Source organism: Enoplosus armatus, chromosome 20 (assembly GCF_043641665.1).
Source record: "Enoplosus armatus isolate fEnoArm2 chromosome 20, fEnoArm2.hap1, whole genome shotgun sequence".
Taxonomy (NCBI): Eukaryota; Metazoa; Chordata; class Actinopteri; order Centrarchiformes; family Enoplosidae; genus Enoplosus; species Enoplosus armatus.
The window spans coordinates 1849097-1865904 of NC_092199.1; the positions used below are offsets into that span (position 1 = coordinate 1849097).

Genomic DNA, 16808 nt, shown 5'->3' on the forward strand with positions numbered 1-16808 from the left:
TGAATTCTATGTTGTAAATCACGTAGTAACTTTAGCTTAGAAAAGTTTTAGAAAGCTTATTTTTATTTGTAGTACTATAGTAGTAAGTACAGGTAGTAGCAGTAATATTCATATTACTGACACTGGTAGCAGTAGCAGCAGTAACAGCAGTGTTAGTAACTATCAGTTTCAGTTTTTCTAACGTGGCAGAGGATGAAATTGTTTGATTTTTGTGACTCTGATGGTGTCATATTGATGATGACAAAAGTCAGAGACATTTGATTGTTTCTTTTGGCAGATCAATGCATTGAATCAGCATAGTTTATATTGGATGCAGTGAGTGTAACAAATGAATTCCAACACCTCTACAACTGTACACTTATACACCAAAGATGAATGTTAATGGGGACATGCTTACAGTTGTTTGCCACCACCGCTCTGAGGCAGTTCCACACTTTGATGAACCTCTCCACTCTCTCAAGCAGCACCTTCTTCTGGTATCCTAACGAGGATAATGAGAAAGCTCAGTTTCTGTCAGTATGTGTGTGTGTGATTTTAGCAGTGGGGTTTGCATTGCAGTCTCTTCATTGCTGTACGTTCAATGATATATGTTTATATACCTGCTGGTATCTGCTGTAACATCAGCGCAATAGTCGGAGGTGTAGAGTCTGACGTCAGAGGAAACACCCTCAGCAGGTCTGACTGTAAAGCAGCCAGCTCAGGTAGGTGATGTAACTGCCTCACACAGTGTATCTGGGACAAACACACAGAAACAGAGTCAGTGCATGTCAAACACTGCAAACTGGAGTTTGGCTCCAAAAGCAATACGTCACTAATGTCAGGACAGCAAATAATGTTAATGAACATATAATAACATGTAGTGATGCAGCATGCATTAATACACATGTCCTGTCCAGTCCTGTCCAGTCCTGTCCTGTACTGTACTACACTGTACTGTACTGTACTGTCCTGTTCTGTACTACACTGTACTGAACTATACTGTACTGTCCTGTCCTGACCTGTCTGGTACTGTCCTGTACTATACTGTACTACACTGTCCTGTCCTGTACTGTCCTGTTCTACACTGTACTGTCCTGTACTATACTATACTGTACTACACTGTACTGTCCTGTACTGTCCTGTTCTACACTGTACTGTCCTGTACTATACTATACTGTACTACACTGTCCTGTCCTGTACTGTCCTGTTCTACACTGTACTGTCCTGTACTATACTATACTGTACTACACTGTACTGTCCTGTTCTACACTGTCCTGTTCTGTACTGTCCTATACTGTCCTGTACTGTCCTGTTCTACACTGTACTGTCCTGTACTATACTATACTGTACTACACTGTACTGTCCTGTACTGTCCTGTTCTACACTGTACTGCCCTGTACTATACTATACTGTACTACACTGTCCTGTCCTGTACTGTCCTGTTCTACACTGTACTGTCCTGTACTATACTATACTGTACTACACTGTACTGTCCTGTTCTACACTGTCCTGTTCTGTCCTATACTGTCCTGTACTGTCCTGTTCTACACTGTACTGTCCTGTACTATACTATACTGTACTATACTGTACTGTCCTGTTCTGTACTGTCCTATACTGTCCTGTCCTGTCCTGTACTACACTGTACTGAACTATACTGTACTGTCCTGTACTATACTGTACTACACTGTCCTGTCCTGTTCTGTACTGTCCTATACTGTCCTGTCCTATACTGTCCTGTTCTACACTGTACTGTCCTGTACTATACTGTCCTGTACTATACTGTACTGTACTATACTGTACTGTCCTGTTCTGTCCTATACTGTCCTGTCCTGTCCTATACTGTCCTGTTCTACACTGTACTGTCCTGTACTATACTGTACTATACTGTACTGTCCTGTTCTGTCCTATACTGTCCTGTCCTGTCCTGTACTACACTGTACTGAACTATTCTGTACTGTCCTGTCCTGTCCTGTCCTGTACTGTCCTGTCCTATACTGTCCTGTTCTACACTGTACTGTCCTGTACTATACTGTACTGTACTATACTGTACTGTCCTGTTCTGTACTGTCCTATACTGTCCTGTCCTGTCCTGTACTACACTGTACTGAACTATACTGTACTGTCCTGTACTATACTGTACTACACTGTCCTGTCCTGTTCTGTACTGTCCTATACTGTCCTGTTCTACACTGTACTGTCCTGTACTATACTGTCCTGTACTATACTGTACTGTACTATACTGTACTGTCCTGTTCTGTCCTATACTGTCCTGTCCTGTCCTATACTGTCCTGTTCTACACTGTACTGTCCTGTACTATACTGTACTGTACTATACTGTACTGTCCTGTTCTGTCCTATACTGTCCTGTCCTGTCCTGTACTACACTGTACTGAACTATTCTGTACTGTCCTGTCCTGTCCTGTCCTGTACTGTCCTGTCCTATACTGTCCTGTTCTACACTGTACTGTCCTGTACTATACTGTACTGTACTATACTGTACTGTCCTGTTCTGTACTGTCCTATACTGTCCTGTCCTGTCCTGTAGTACACTGTACTGAACTATTCTGTACTGTCCTGTCCTGTCCTGTACTGTCCTGTTCTACACTGTACTGTCCTGTACTATACTGTACTGTACTATACTGTACTGTCCTGTTCTGTACTGTCCTATACTGTCCTGTCCTGTCCTGTACTACACTGTACTGAACTATACTGTACTGTACTATACTGTACTGTCCTGTACTGTTCTGTTCTGTTCTGTACTGTCCTGTCCTGTCCTGTCCTGTACTGTACATACTGTACTGTGATCTTGGTGGAAGTATGCGTTCTCTGATCACATTCTACTTTCACTATAAGCTGGACTCTCATTAGCTACCCCTCTGGGACCATCAGTCTTCTCTCCTGTGTCTCCAGTCTTCGTGGTCCTGATGAAAACCGGTACCTTGTTGAGGAACATGACCAGCAGGGGTAAGGAGCCGTCCTGTGGTTCTCCCACCAGCTGACAGAAGCGCTCCACTGTCATCGTCTCGGGTAGAGTCCAGAAAGAGGAGCGATGTGTCGGGCAGTCAGGGAGGAGGGACAACGTGGTCCCAGGTTCCCTGAAGAGGACATTCATCAGGGGACTTCCAGCAAGTTGATCATCTGCACTGACGCTGTCCTGAGCTTTAGCCAGCTTCTTCTGCAAATCCTGAAAAGAGGCAAGTGGAAGAAAGAAGATTTTTTCTCTCTGTAGCACAAAATGTGAAAACTGTACTCACTAGTATCTAGAATCACTAGTTTTAACAGTATTAAAGTACCCTCTATTCCTTACTTGAAGTACTGGGCTGATGGCAGAATCACAGACGAGCTTCTCCCACTGCTGCCGTCCTTGTCTGGAGGATAGATCCTGTCTTGCGCCGCGGGAACCTTTGTTAACATTGAGTTGTGTCACATTTTTTTTTTCTTCACATGAACACTAGAGGAAGCAAGCTGAAAATCGTTGGAAAGTCTGTATCACCTGTGAATTTTGAGCAGGTATTGAGAATCAAATGAAGTGTAACCGCCGTGTTGTCCGTGTTCTGATCCAGCGTCTTCCCCAAAACACGCATGTCCTTTTCAAGGTGGTTCCACAGGAAGTTGAAAACATCAGGGGGCCTGGGGTGGATCATGTCACCAACTCCCTACAACAACAAAAGTACCACAGAAGTATTATTATATAATGCCATCTTTTCAATACCAGCGATGTGTCAAATCTGGTGTAAATGTAGGTGAAGTCTCACTCTGGGATTTCTTATAGTGCCTTCAAGCATGGCGAGGTGTGTAAACAGCCGCAGGATGCAGGACTGAGCGTAAGGAATCTGTCTTTCTGGGGCTTCGGACCTCTGAGCAGCCTCTCCTAAAATGTGTCCTGTACGAGTTTGATCTCTGAGGAGGAAAACAAATTAAATGAAACACAAATATTTGACTGAAAATACTGTCACAGAGCTGCTTGACTGGAGAGATGAATACCGATGTTCTGCTTGTTGAGTAAATCCTTCGACAGGTCTGTGATTCTGCCCACCAACTGTAAGTCCACAGTGACATTTTGCTAAAACCATCGGTCTACCACACTATGGGACAAACACAGAAGCAGATATATTATTTACTGAATTTCTCCATGCTTAAGGAATGCTTGCCAAGACGGACACAAAAAAAGCTCACACCTCTGTCACGTAGAATGGATGTCCGTTGGCGCAACCTGCGAATGATGTAAAAGACATTATATATACAGTATAACCTGATGGACTATTCATAGAGAAGCAATGATGGCAGAGATAACTCCTAAACCTTTATAATGTAAAATACTTACGGTACAGCTGTGCGTTCCTCTCGCTGTGCAGCCACTGTCTGGCTTCACTTATGTGGTCATCGGGCATTGTTGGCAGAAAGGAGTTCTTGGAGGAAAACATAAGTTGAGTTAATGTGCTACATTCATGGAAAACATGAGTAAGGGATAGTGATTTCAGTGAAAATTGTATTTTTGTATTATAGATTTTGTAAAATCGTATTTCTTTAGTGTAACTGTGTCTTGCAATTTGTCTTCCAATTTGTTTTCTTCTTTCTTTTACCGGAAACATTTCTGGACTCTGCAGAGGTGGTCAGTGTCTTTTGAATGCATCGCAACACATATTATACAGACAAATTGTTTCAAACTGAAAACTATGAGCCTTAACGTGGTGCTTTTTAGTTTTTCACTTTCATAAAGTGGTTAAAAAGAAAAGGTCCAAATTGAAGGCTGAGATATGCTGACTTTGCTAAACCAAGCTCCTAAAGCTCTAGATCCTACATGCTATTCGATTGCATTATGGATCCTGTTGGATCCTTCCTGCTTGGTAAACACCCTTGTCTTTCAAACTCCACACCTCCCGTTTGTAATGCAGGCACCATCATCAGATGTATTTTCTCCTCCAGAGCCACAGAAGACATTAGACTATAATAGGCGAACATAGAAGTACTCCCTGTGAAGGGAAACTGACCTTCATGTGTAAAATCAGTGTAGTGCCCTGATTTTACACATAAAGAGAAGATAAGAAGTGTCTTACTGTAACATTCTGAGGCTGGGAGGCTATCTGATGAAGAGGAACCAGTAGAGAATTTCCACTGAGGAGCACAGAGTTCAGATGGACCAGCAGCTCCAGGAGGGTTTGTCTCTGAGCCAAACGATCCGTGTTGATCTGGAGACCTGAGCCCGGTCCACCAGTCTGATTGGACAGAAGTGCAGTACAGAAATCCCTGAACTCCTTTGGCTGGGCGTTTTTCAGGAGCTCTTCCAGTCTTGCCGTCTCCTGTGAGTTCATGTAGAGCCACGTGTTAAAAGAAGAAAGTACATTCACAACAGACACAACGTACATGAGACACCATGTGTACAGAGACCTGTGGGGAGGGATGTATGCTGACGTCAGGTGACTTGTAGCGGCAGGTGACCTGTCTGAACAGGGCCAGGGCCAGGAGGCTGATCCGAGAGCCTCTCAGCTTCTACAGAGAAAATAAAACAGTACAACAGATGAGACAGAGGAACACAGAAAACCACGAGGTCCATGTGAGCAAGAGTGAAAAACAAGTGAACGACAAAATGTTGCTTCGGCAAAGTAATTTGAACAGGTTTCTGGAAACTGAATGATCATATTAGACCCTTTTTATTTCTTTTACCAGTGACTCTTTAAGATGGTAAGACCGTAACTTACTCACATAGAGTAACACTTACCTTTAACCTACATTTAGCATTTATAAGCAGTATGTAAACATTTAATGAATGGTTTATAACACACAATCATATAGTTAGAAGCAGAGGGTTTATTAATCTACTACAAGTGGAGGCTGGTGCATAAACAAAATAGTAACAGTTGACCTCAGAGTCATAATGTTGTTGTTGACAAATACTGGACATTAATTAACACTTAAAAATGTCCTTCTATCTGCTTATAACAACGTTAAAGTGTTACAAACCCCATTTGTTAAATGTTTATAAAGTGCTTAGAAATGCAAAATAAGGCGAGTTAAAGTTATTCAACGTGTCATTGATTAACTGATCAGTCACATGACCTTCCTGACCTCTAGTGGTCATTAGGGGACATGACAGTGTCTACAGACTGCAGACAACACTCTTTAATTCACCTTTTCTCTTCTGCTGTACCTCTAAACTGCTCATAAACTAAATGAGCTGAACATTTTCATCAGCCTTCCTGTTGGCTGTGGAGTGTCTCTGACCTGTATTTCTGCCATGAATGTGTCAGATCTGTTTTCCAGCAGAACGTGGGCCACAGCGTCTCTCATAGCTCGGTAAGGCGGCCCACAGCAGAGGAACTGGTCCACGTTTGCTGGAATCATCTTCTGTGAGAATAGAATGAGGTTTTGTTTTCCTTCTAAATGACCCGTGAGAAGTTAATAGTAGTTAATAGAGTAATGTAGTGGTAATGCAGCAGTTGTGGTGGTTAGTTAACAAACAGCTAACAACATTAAATTCTACCATATGCTCAAAACATCCTGGTTTACATCTTTACCTGAAGGTAAAGGAGCTTTGCAGGGAAGACCCATCTCCAGGCCGGATTGTTCATCAGGGACAGTATGCAGTCCCTGCCAGAGAGTCTGTTGAGGGCTCGGAGCAGGTAAACTCTGTGCCAGTCGTTACCACAGTACTCTAACACTGCCTTCACCTGCAGCAGGTACTCGTCCTCTTCTCCGTGTCTGCCTGCATTTCATGAAGAAACATAAAAGCCTGAGTGGTCCTTTATTTCCTCTTTTCATGAAAATCCCTGTATTTATGCACCAGCTGTCATTTCAGGCAGGATGCGATTAAACAATCTACATTATGAAGTTAAACAAAGGTCAGCATTACACACCTTGAACTGCAGCTTTCTCCAGCAGCCGGGCAGCAGTGCTCAGGCATATTCTCAGCCTGGCTATGTTGAGCAGGAACTCTGCTGGGTCTTCTTGTCTGCCTGGAGTCTGTTTCCTGGCCATCCTGCTCAGGAATCGGATTTCTGCTTGCCTTTGCTGTTCTCTACTCTGTTCAACTCCTCTCGCTTCTGAGCACAACAGAGAGTCCTGAGAAAAACAAACAGGACATTGTCAATAACAAGTGATGGCATTCGGTTGGATCATATACATAAATGTTTTGCAGAGGATCCAGGGAGAAAAAATGATCCCTAGGTAAGGCATGTCAAAAACAACAGGACAAGTACTAAGATCAAGTGAAGGTTGTGCTTCTTACCTGGAAGCAGTTGACAAACAGCAGGTAGAGTTCAGTTCTGTCTTCTTGGTTTAGAAGCTTCTCCTCCAGATTCTTCAGGTAGGTCTGAATGTGAGCCTTCGCCTGGTCGAAACTGATGAATATACTACGATTTACAAACGATGCAGTTTCTACTTTACAGTAAGTACAGCTTTGAGTTTTCCATTTTGGGAAACTTTCGACTTTTCTTCTACTACTGTTCAGCAATTCTTAAAAAGTCAGCTTTCCTCTAACAGCCTTGTTGCAGCTCAATGAAGCAATTACTTTTTTACAATGTACCAAATGTGTAGAGAAACATTTGGTCCTTCACTGGTCAGAGACTCGAAAATCCATCCAACAAACAGTGTGACAGAGTGTGAGATTTTAATTCTACCAATTTTGTACCAGGTGCAGGTTTCTTCACTGTCAGTTTTCCTACTTTAGAAATGTCAGTACTTCTAAAAAAAGAAATATAACTTTCCTAATGTGGTGTTACAACCTTTAAATGAGCAGAGGGTTTGAGTACTTCCTCCACCCGTGCTCACTGGATTCATGGCCTCACCTGTATTGCAGCAGCAGTTTTGGCAGCACAGATCGGACCACTGGACTGTTATCCACACACTCCAGGAAGGGAGTGAGCTCTCTGGTCCTGTACACATCTCCTGCATCACACAAAAGAATAAAGGGGTGAGTGCCTCATTATCACAGCATCATCAGTTATCTAGTTGTTTATTCTCTCACAGACCATTTGCAGAGACAAGTAAGGAGAAGAGCAGCTCCACCACTCCCTCTTCAGGCCTCTGCTCGTCTGATAGACAGAAGCGGGACACCACCTCCAGGAAGAAGGAGTTACAGCAGTCCCTGATCGCTGCTTGCTGCTGAAGTGCCGCCCTGAACCATGAAAAGAAAGAAGTTACTGAGAAGCTGAAAGATGAGGACACCAGGGCCAGCTCAACCGGGTCCAGGTAAGGCCTGAATCCTTTCTCTGGCCTCGGCAACCACCACTCACTACATGCTCTGGCCTGTAGCTGGTACAGCCACAAGGATTAGTGTTAATAAATTCCCCTAGGTGTTAACAACCAATCTTTTCTTCAGTACTACCTGTGCTGTCTCAGTGGGAAATGGAACATTTAACCTTGCAAAACGTTTCAGATTTCAGTGTGAAACAATGAATTCTTGACTGGGAATTTCTGAAGGATTTTTCTGAACTCACTTGATGGCGGGAGAAACAGAAGGCTTGAAGTTGGGTGGCAGGTCTGCCCTGCATTTTGGGCAAGAATGTTTGTGTGGCTGAATGCAGTGTTGGAGACATGGCAAACAGAAGACGTGCTGGCAGGGCAGGACGGACGGTTCTGTGAGCTCCACCAGGCAAACTGGGCAAGAAATGCCAAACCTTCACAGAGCAAGATGAGATTATTACACTGTGAGATAAGAAAAAAAGAGATCCTAGTAATATTCATTATCTTGTTCATTACAAACTAAAGATTTTGTTGAATCTTGTATTGACTTGTAAGATGATTTAGTTGCTTAAAGGAGTTACGGTGAGATGTTTGTACTTGTAAATGGACGGTGAAGCTGTGGTTGAAATAAATGTTTGTTCTTCACATTTTGTTTCAGCTTACTGGAATAAATCCAGACTGTCCCTTAAACTGAAATACTGAATACAAATTGTCAAGGCAGATCCTGACCTCAGATCCCTGCTGATACACTCATCATGAAAAGAATTGAGGATCCGGATCAGCTGCTGCAGAGTGTCCATGCTCCTTAGATCAGGTGTCTCCTGCATCACCTGTTAGAAAATGAGAAACAAAAACATCTGAACGCATGTCTTTGTGTTTCTTTTACTGTGCATCTCCCTCCCGTCTGAAAGCTTACAACTACAAAAACATTTACTTTGGTTGTTAATGTTAAACTGTTGAGGAGATTACAACTGTGTCTCCTGCTCTTAGTAAGAATCTCTTGTCTTTCTGGATCTTGGTATTATTTCATTTCGCCTTCGCAAATAAAACAAATAAATAATAAACATTAATACATTAACCTTCAAGGAAAAACAGCAGATGTGCTGTTGAATAAAAAGTAGCATTGTTTAGGCCATTATTTATAACTAAAGATGCCTCAGGATCTGGGAGGCCACCTCAGGAAACCTCTTTCAGTCAGATCAAGATGAAAACACAGACCCTAAAATCATTTTACTTACGTTCAGGTGAAGGTTGCAGTGTTTGAGAGCCAGTTCTTTCAATCTTGAGTCATTCTGATTAACTTTAAAAATGACGTGCTGGACGAAAGATGCAACAGCCAGCATCCCATGCCACAATGACCTGAAAGGGTAAATGCGTTTATAAATACACCTTGAAACACACAAGGTTTTTTTTTCTCCCTGTATCTCTAACCCCAACTCTCACCTGATAGAGTCCAGATGCTGCATGCAGCTCGGGCTACAGAGTGTGCTGTATTTCTGACCAAACACTCTGTCCAGACACGGCTGAAGAAACTCCACCCTGCTCACAAAGGACTCGCACTCTCGCAGGGACGTCACAGTCAGTAGTTTGGTCTGCTCAACACAGATACCAAGAGCTAAAATGTCCTCCACCTGCCAAATATAAAAAAGAATCATGCTAAGGCTCATTATAAGATTATAACATGTTCATAGTTTTATAGCTGACATGTTAACAACTATTAATATGACACTAGATGAAACACTAGTGTCTGTACCTTCATATTTCAGTCACAGAAACATTTATTCCAAATGATGATGATGATGATGTTTAAAATGAAGCTAAAAGGTTATTCTCACCATTTCTTGGGGCTCGCTCTTTGACCCCTGCTGAGAGACATCGGCGGCTAGCAGGGGCTGCAGCAGAAATATATGGCAGAGAGTGTCCAGTCTTGGGGCAAAATGTTTGGCAGCAGCCATTATCCAAGCAGGAGAGAGGTCAGGGACGGCCCCCATGGACGTCTGAAGCTCAGACACGCAGCCCAACACGGCCCTGAAGAACACCTGTATATGACATGTAAAAAGACTTTTTTTGCTGTTCCCAAAATATGTTTCACTCAAACTCTGTATAATCTATATATAATGTCTATACCCGAAGCTGGTCCTTTGACTTGATCTTCAAAGAAAGCAGCAGAAAGTCTTGTAGATAGTGGTGGCCATACTCTGCTCTCTCCGTGTCTGAGAGTTTCTGCAAGTGACTGCCCAGCCTGCTGTTGTTGAAGGTGCCCACAAACTGGCGAATCCTCTCTGTGCCACCCTCTCTTGTTACTGGGGATTAGTTATAAGAGCCAGAAAAAAAACATCTGATACCATACCATATATACTTCATGATCTGTTCACGGGTTTATACATTTAGTCGTTAAAAAAACTCTATGAGACCAAGGCAGACCTGGCATGAATTCAGATTCTTCCCATAGGTTTTCAAGGTGCATTCTGATGAGCCAGCTGAATGCAGCAGCGCAGGGTTGTTCTTCACCATCCAACATGAAGTAGTGCTGCACAAGCACCTCCTGGTCTGACTCACTAGAAATGATAATAATAAAGGAAGAATTATAACTTTTGTTGAGTAAATTCACTGTGGGAATTATACAGAAGAAGTAATCCACAATACCTTGGGTTTTGGTTGGGCATTAGCTCTACAATCTGAGAATCTGCCAGGATGTCCAACCACAGCTTCAGCAGGCCCTGGCTGAGCCTGTCACTAGAGAGCAGGTCCAGATTTGCATACCTGTCCATAACTTCCAACATGCTGGCCAAGACTGGAGTCACAGTGGACTGAAGAAAGCGCCACAGGGTGTGTCTGTCAGTTAAAGACACAAAAGAAAGCTGCACTTGATCAAATTATGAATCAATAAATAGTACACATGCACTGCCAATATTTGAAAAAATCTGGATGTGAATGAAAATGAATCTGCAAATGGAGCTGAATTCATACCAAAAACAAATCACTTGTTCCTTGTCCAATTGTCTAATGTTTCGACCATTTTATTTAAACGTTTTCAAGTTATCCTGCTCAATAAGTTTACCTCAGAGTTCCCCCCTCCTGCAGAGCCTGGCGTTTCTTGGCTTCTCTGACCACCCACTCCTTAGGAGAGAACATCTTTGTTTCTCTCTGTGCCAAAGCCTCGGCCAGTCTACCCAACAACACCTCCTGAAAGTGAGCTTTAATAAAGTTCATAGACAGAAACCAGTCAGAAATGCAACAAGACTGACAGAATGTATTTGCTCCTACATCACAGTCAGATGTTGGCTTCTTATAGACAAAATAAATAACAACAAACCCTGTGGGACCCCTGCAGATACATTCTGGTCGATTTCATAGTATTAATATTCAAACTAAAATCAGATGACCATATTTACCTCCTATATGCCCTTGACCAGTTCCCAGAAGAGTCAGAAGGATGTGCATCCGCTGCATGCTTCGTGAACTCACACCACTGGTGTCCCTCAGCAAACCCACAGCTTTTTGGATACATGATCTCACTAAGGATAGGCTGTGGAGGTGGGCTTTATCTGCCTGTACAAACACGAGTAAATCAAATTTAAGCAACATTTGCTTTACGCTAACACATATAAAGGAACATGAGGTTTATTTACTCTTAAACTCCCATTTGTATCTACCTGAGAGTCTTTTCTTTTCCTCACCGTTACTTCATCTTCATGGTGTTCTATTAAAGATCAAGAATAATAATGATTTTACAGTACAAAACCAGCCTAGAGAACAATTAAACCACTTTCTTTCACTTCTGTAATGCAATACATCTTTTATTGCCCAGAAGATATACAGTTTCTACCTGATGGTGCAGGGTTGAGTAGGTTGCTAACGAGAGTTCCACAGAAAACCATCAGGTTCAGGCTCATGTCCTCTGAATGTCTCAGGTCATCAATATGCACTGAGTGCCAGACTCCTTTGATGCGAAAGACAAAGCATAGCTTTAATCTTGTAATACGTCATGTATAACGCATTCAGCAAATAACTGTACTGCAATAATGATCATATTCCATTTAATACTTACCTCCTTGGAAACCAATGTACTGAGATTGACTTGAGATCCTCGAAACTTTCACAATGAAAATCACCCAACAGGTCTGATTGTCCAGTGACATCAAGTGATTCATGGTGCAATATCTGGAGGCAGATGGATTCATAAACACATCTGAAATGCCTGCAATGTCCATTTTTCCACTCAGCATGCATGTAATCACATTGCAATCTGTTAAGGATCTTGACATTGAGCCCTACTTTGCTGATGCTATGAGCTCATCACTGCAGTGGGATTCCTCGAGGTCCAACTGGATTAACAGGATGTGAAGAGAGTGGCCGGCATCGTGAAGGAAGCCCCTGACGCAGAAGGAGAGTAAGAGAAAGATTAAAAGAGAAAAAATAAAATACATAAGCCATGCTACTGTTATCTGGATCGTTAGTACCGTATCTTGTTGCAGAAGGAGACCTCAGTGTCGAACTGGTGGAGAGAGAGCAGCAGGATCCTGTCTGTATGCAGTCCTAGAGCATGGGCTACAACCCTGACATCTGATCTGGTTAACAAGCTGGAGAATGTTGTTATCTAGCAAAACCACAAAAGGGACAGTGATGCCAACAATTTGTAAAGATTGGGTTAAAGAAATTATGAAAACCAAACAGGAGCCATGGTTTGTGGCCTACCTCTTGAAATTTGCTGGACCCCTGATGCTTGTTAAGGCAATCTTCCAGGAAATCTTGGAGGGAGTGGTGATGCTGTTGCTGGAAGTACATTCTCTGGAGTTTCTCCTTCTCCTGGTTTGCTAAATCTGAATACTTAAGCCTCACCACAGCGTCAGGGGTGGCACAGTTCAACAAGAGACATTTAGCTAAATCAAAGACTTCTTCTTCCTCATTTTTCCTTGCAGACTCAACATCGTCTTCTGTGTCCATCATTTCTTCACTCTCAGACATCACTTTGTTCTCTTCATCACGTACCTCAGTGGATTCATCATCATTCTTTTCCATTGACTGCTTGTCCTCTTTAACAGTTACCTCTTTCTGTCCAAGTGTTTCGTTTGGTTCATCTTCATTCATTGAGTCATCTTTTTCATTCTGTTGATGTTGTCTTACCGCACTGTCTTCAACTTCTTGTGCTCTCCTTTGTAGTGCTTGCAAGAGAGCGCTGGCACAGGCATCGCCATGGTAGCCAACAAATATGTCGGACAGCTTGAAATCCTCTGCACCCGCACCTGAGAATTCCTTAGCCCACTCCTTCAGTTTGTGGAGAACGCTGTGTTGCCATGGTTCCAGATCGGTACTCCTATCTACCCTGTGTTTTTCAAGCCTGTTGATGAGGGGCACAGGAAAGTGCTCATAGACCTTCTTCTGGTCCTCCACTACCACCAAGCGGAAGTTTGTATGGACACGACATTTGACTCTGTGGGAGCCCAGACCAAGATCAACGTATTGCTGCTTACTGAGGTAAACATAGTACTGGTTCAAGGCATCATACAGGCTTTCATAAAGATTTTGCATGTTGAGGAGAATGACAGTACGTCCGGTCTCCATGCATGTTTTGACCCGGTTAACATTTCGGCAGATTTGGGCATATTCCTGGTCCTTTGGGAATCCTGAGCCAAAGACAATTTCAGGCAGTTGATAGTCTCCTTTGGCAAAGATTTGTTGCTGAAGTATATGGAGAGCTGCGTTGTTGGTGGTCAGCAAAAGGAGGTAACGGCTCTCATGATTGGTGTCATGATCCAGATTCTTTTTCACCATTTGCAGGGTGCTTGGTCTGGGAATTTCCGTTAAGCTTTGGAGAACCTCTTTGAAAAATATGACAGGGTCAAAGTCCTCTGGCTGTCCACTGAAGTTACGCAAGATAGACTCGACCAACTGTCCGCCATCTGGTTCGTGTTGTGTGGATTTGACTGTGGCAAAGAGCATTTTGACTAGGCTATAATAATCCCTTAGACCAAAGAACTGATTCTTTGAGGTCTCTTTACAGATGTGCAAGAAGGCCTTTGCCAAAGATGGGAAGAGATGTTTGATTTTCAGGAGAATTTGTTGTGAGGATGAACAAATTCCCTTGGCAGTTTCCACAAGTTCGTCCTCACTTGGATCCCATCTGGACACAAATATTCCTCTGTTCATCTTTGCTGGGTCAAGAGCCCAGTTGGAAATGCCCACAAAGCCAACCTTCATGTGTGGATCTGGCTTGTCATTGTCAATGCAACCATCCTCCAAAAGAGGATGAAGGGTCTTCAGAGGCATCTGAGGAGAATCTTCTGCTAGTCCTATCTCATCAAGCACCACCACTGATACATACTCGTCCATGTTTTTGTCCTTCTGGAAGCGGGCGCAGTTCCTAAATGTCCCTATGATGCCCTCGGGACTTGAGTGAGGACTGCACTGGAAGGAGACCATGTGAACTTGCTTGAGTTTCTTGAATAGTTCACAGTGGGAGTTCTGGCCTTGCATGGCATCAGCAACCACTGTTTTAGCAAGCGACTTAGAGCTGCCTGGCTTGCCAACCAGAAAGAGTGGGATCCTGAGCTCAATGCAAACCACCATGAGAAACACATTCTCTTTGAGTGCAACATTTTTGGCTATGGTCTCCCTTGTCTGTATCTTATGAAGGAAGAAGTCTTGACAGGATGAAATCTCTTCCTGCAAAGCTGCTGAGGAGCACAGAGGGTCTGGAAAGTAGCTACAAATTACTGAGAGGTACTCTTCTTTGGACACCAGAGATGGGTAGTAGCAGACTCCAACTGAAAGAATCAAGCACTTCAGTGTTTTATGAGCCTGACTGAGATGAGAGCAGTTGTTGAAAAGGACCTTGCTATGCTGGTAAAACCAAACTAGCACTTTCATTGACCTCTCCACGTCTCTGAGACTCACAAAACTGCACTCATTTTTCCGACTTCGCATGTATTTCTGTGAGGCTCCCAGCACATTTGAAATTATGTTCTTGCAGGCCACTGGCAAATGATAGTCGTCAACCGTCTTCTGGACAATTTGTTTGATGTAGGAAAGTTCAGTTGAATCACTCAACTGACCAAAATCCCACACCAAAGAAGCCATGCTTGGAGGCAGGGGATGAACTCTGTACACCAGCTGCCTCAGAGGGACTTTTCCAAGGCGCTCTTCTGTTTCATCGGCCTTTACCCTGTATCCTAATCCTGCACGTTCTAAACGTTCCACCATTTCAGGTGAGTGCTTCCTGTAAGGATTGCAAGCAGCTATTATTTTTAAGCCACTGCCCGCCTTCAGAGGTTCCCCTTTCATTGATTGGTCACACAGGATTTCCTTGATGGCAAAAATGGCCTCTGTGGTGTTGGCTTCGTCAAAGAACAAAATGGTGTCTAGCTTGTGCATTCTACTGTTCTTCTCAGCAAGTATCTCTGCCTCCCTCACCTTTCGATAGATCATCTCTGCTGTAGTTCCACCATGTACCTTAACAAGTACCATGTTCTCTACTGGTCCTCCCTCCCTCTGCAGAGCACAAAGGAAACGGACTAATCTGGTTTTTCCACAGCCGGTCTCTCCCATGATGACAACTGGAATTCCACACCGGAATCTCATGTGTATGGCCAACATCTTCATCACATTGTCAGCAGTGAGCTCATATGTTGGGTCTGGATCAAATTCTCTGTCCATCATTCCTTTCTTTGCACCAACAACACATGAAATCCTTCTGATTTTGTCCGGCCGGGGCAACTGATCAAAGTCTTCAGTGAGAGAGATCCTTTGCCGTTCCAAACCTTGAAAAAGTTTTTCTGACATCACATTTTCTATCAGGACCTCGAGGCTGTGAGGATCAACTGCATTGAGTGTGTTTCGCCTCTTACATGTCTTCACATTAAAGCCAAGGAAAGACATTGAAAATCGGTCTGCATTAAAGAAAATGTATGGATGAGACTCATTTTCCCAATGTTTACGAATTGTCAGACGGGCAAGAAGGTCATCCTCCAAACTGTTTTCAATGTGCAGCATGGGACTTTCAGGTGTGTTCAGAGATGGCGAAGCAAAATCTCTTGCCATTAGAATCATGAACTTCACAATGAAGCCCTTGAAACCAGGCAGCTGGTCAGCCAGAAAATCTGGATCACAGAATACTGAGTTCTCACAGTCTTTCAATTGCACATTGAGGAACCAGGAGAAGTTCTTCAGCTCAGCCCAAGATGGATCTTTCATTCCACAGTATGACAGAAAGTGATTGATACAATCAATGGGATCCCCCACTTTGGATCCTTCCTGGTAGTTAAAATGATCCAGATTCTGATTCTCTGTGTAGAGCTTTAAGTATTGATAGGGTCTTTGAATCCCCTCACTGCAAAACTCCTGCTCATCCATGAGTGGATCAAAAGTCTGTTTTGGCAACACCCCTCCACTGGCTAACAACTGATTCACCTCTTTTGGAGGTCTACAATGGATGGTAGGCAGAATGTCAAGAAGTCCAAGCCTCATCTGTGTGAGCAAATTAAACACAGATTTATAAAATCAATTGCAGAAACAGGTCATTTTAAAGCTCTCTCAATGAATGTTCTTCTGCTTGTATCTGGTTTGGCATTTGTTTACCACCTAAAAACACTACTAACTAGTGGCAGACTTCGTCCACTTATTTCTAGATGCTAAGAGTGACAGGTAAG

At 43.1% G+C, this 16808-nt stretch overlaps 1 protein-coding gene across 1 annotated transcript in view; it reads right to left on the reverse strand.

Annotated features, from left to right (window-relative positions):
- The window catches only part of rnf213b (ring finger protein 213b), a 31728-nt gene that overhangs the window by 3727 nt on the left and 11193 nt on the right, over positions 1-16808 (reverse strand). Inside the window, exons 26-58 of the mRNA XM_070926682.1 lie at positions 12859-16626; positions 12624-12760; positions 12439-12537; positions 12212-12324; positions 11990-12103; positions 11817-11863; positions 11556-11712; positions 11222-11357; positions 10807-10995; positions 10585-10718; positions 10288-10463; positions 9996-10199; positions 9604-9791; positions 9399-9519; positions 8890-8990; positions 8415-8594; positions 7947-8092; positions 7764-7863; positions 7205-7316; positions 6834-7038; positions 6495-6682; positions 6202-6324; positions 5368-5469; positions 5037-5279; positions 4304-4388; positions 4158-4192; positions 3949-4064; positions 3735-3879; positions 3473-3635; positions 3287-3381; positions 2918-3163; positions 600-732; positions 398-481 (exon numbers count right to left, since the gene is read on the reverse strand). Coding sequence (XP_070782783.1) covers positions 398-481; positions 600-732; positions 2918-3163; positions 3287-3381; positions 3473-3635; positions 3735-3879; positions 3949-4064; positions 4158-4192; positions 4304-4388; positions 5037-5279; positions 5368-5469; positions 6202-6324; positions 6495-6682; positions 6834-7038; positions 7205-7316; positions 7764-7863; positions 7947-8092; positions 8415-8594; positions 8890-8990; positions 9399-9519; positions 9604-9791; positions 9996-10199; positions 10288-10463; positions 10585-10718; positions 10807-10995; positions 11222-11357; positions 11556-11712; positions 11817-11863; positions 11990-12103; positions 12212-12324; positions 12439-12537; positions 12624-12760; positions 12859-16626 — 8185 coding nt within the window. The remainder of the gene's footprint in view (positions 1-397; positions 482-599; positions 733-2917; positions 3164-3286; positions 3382-3472; positions 3636-3734; positions 3880-3948; positions 4065-4157; positions 4193-4303; positions 4389-5036; positions 5280-5367; positions 5470-6201; positions 6325-6494; positions 6683-6833; positions 7039-7204; positions 7317-7763; positions 7864-7946; positions 8093-8414; positions 8595-8889; positions 8991-9398; positions 9520-9603; positions 9792-9995; positions 10200-10287; positions 10464-10584; positions 10719-10806; positions 10996-11221; positions 11358-11555; positions 11713-11816; positions 11864-11989; positions 12104-12211; positions 12325-12438; positions 12538-12623; positions 12761-12858; positions 16627-16808) is intronic.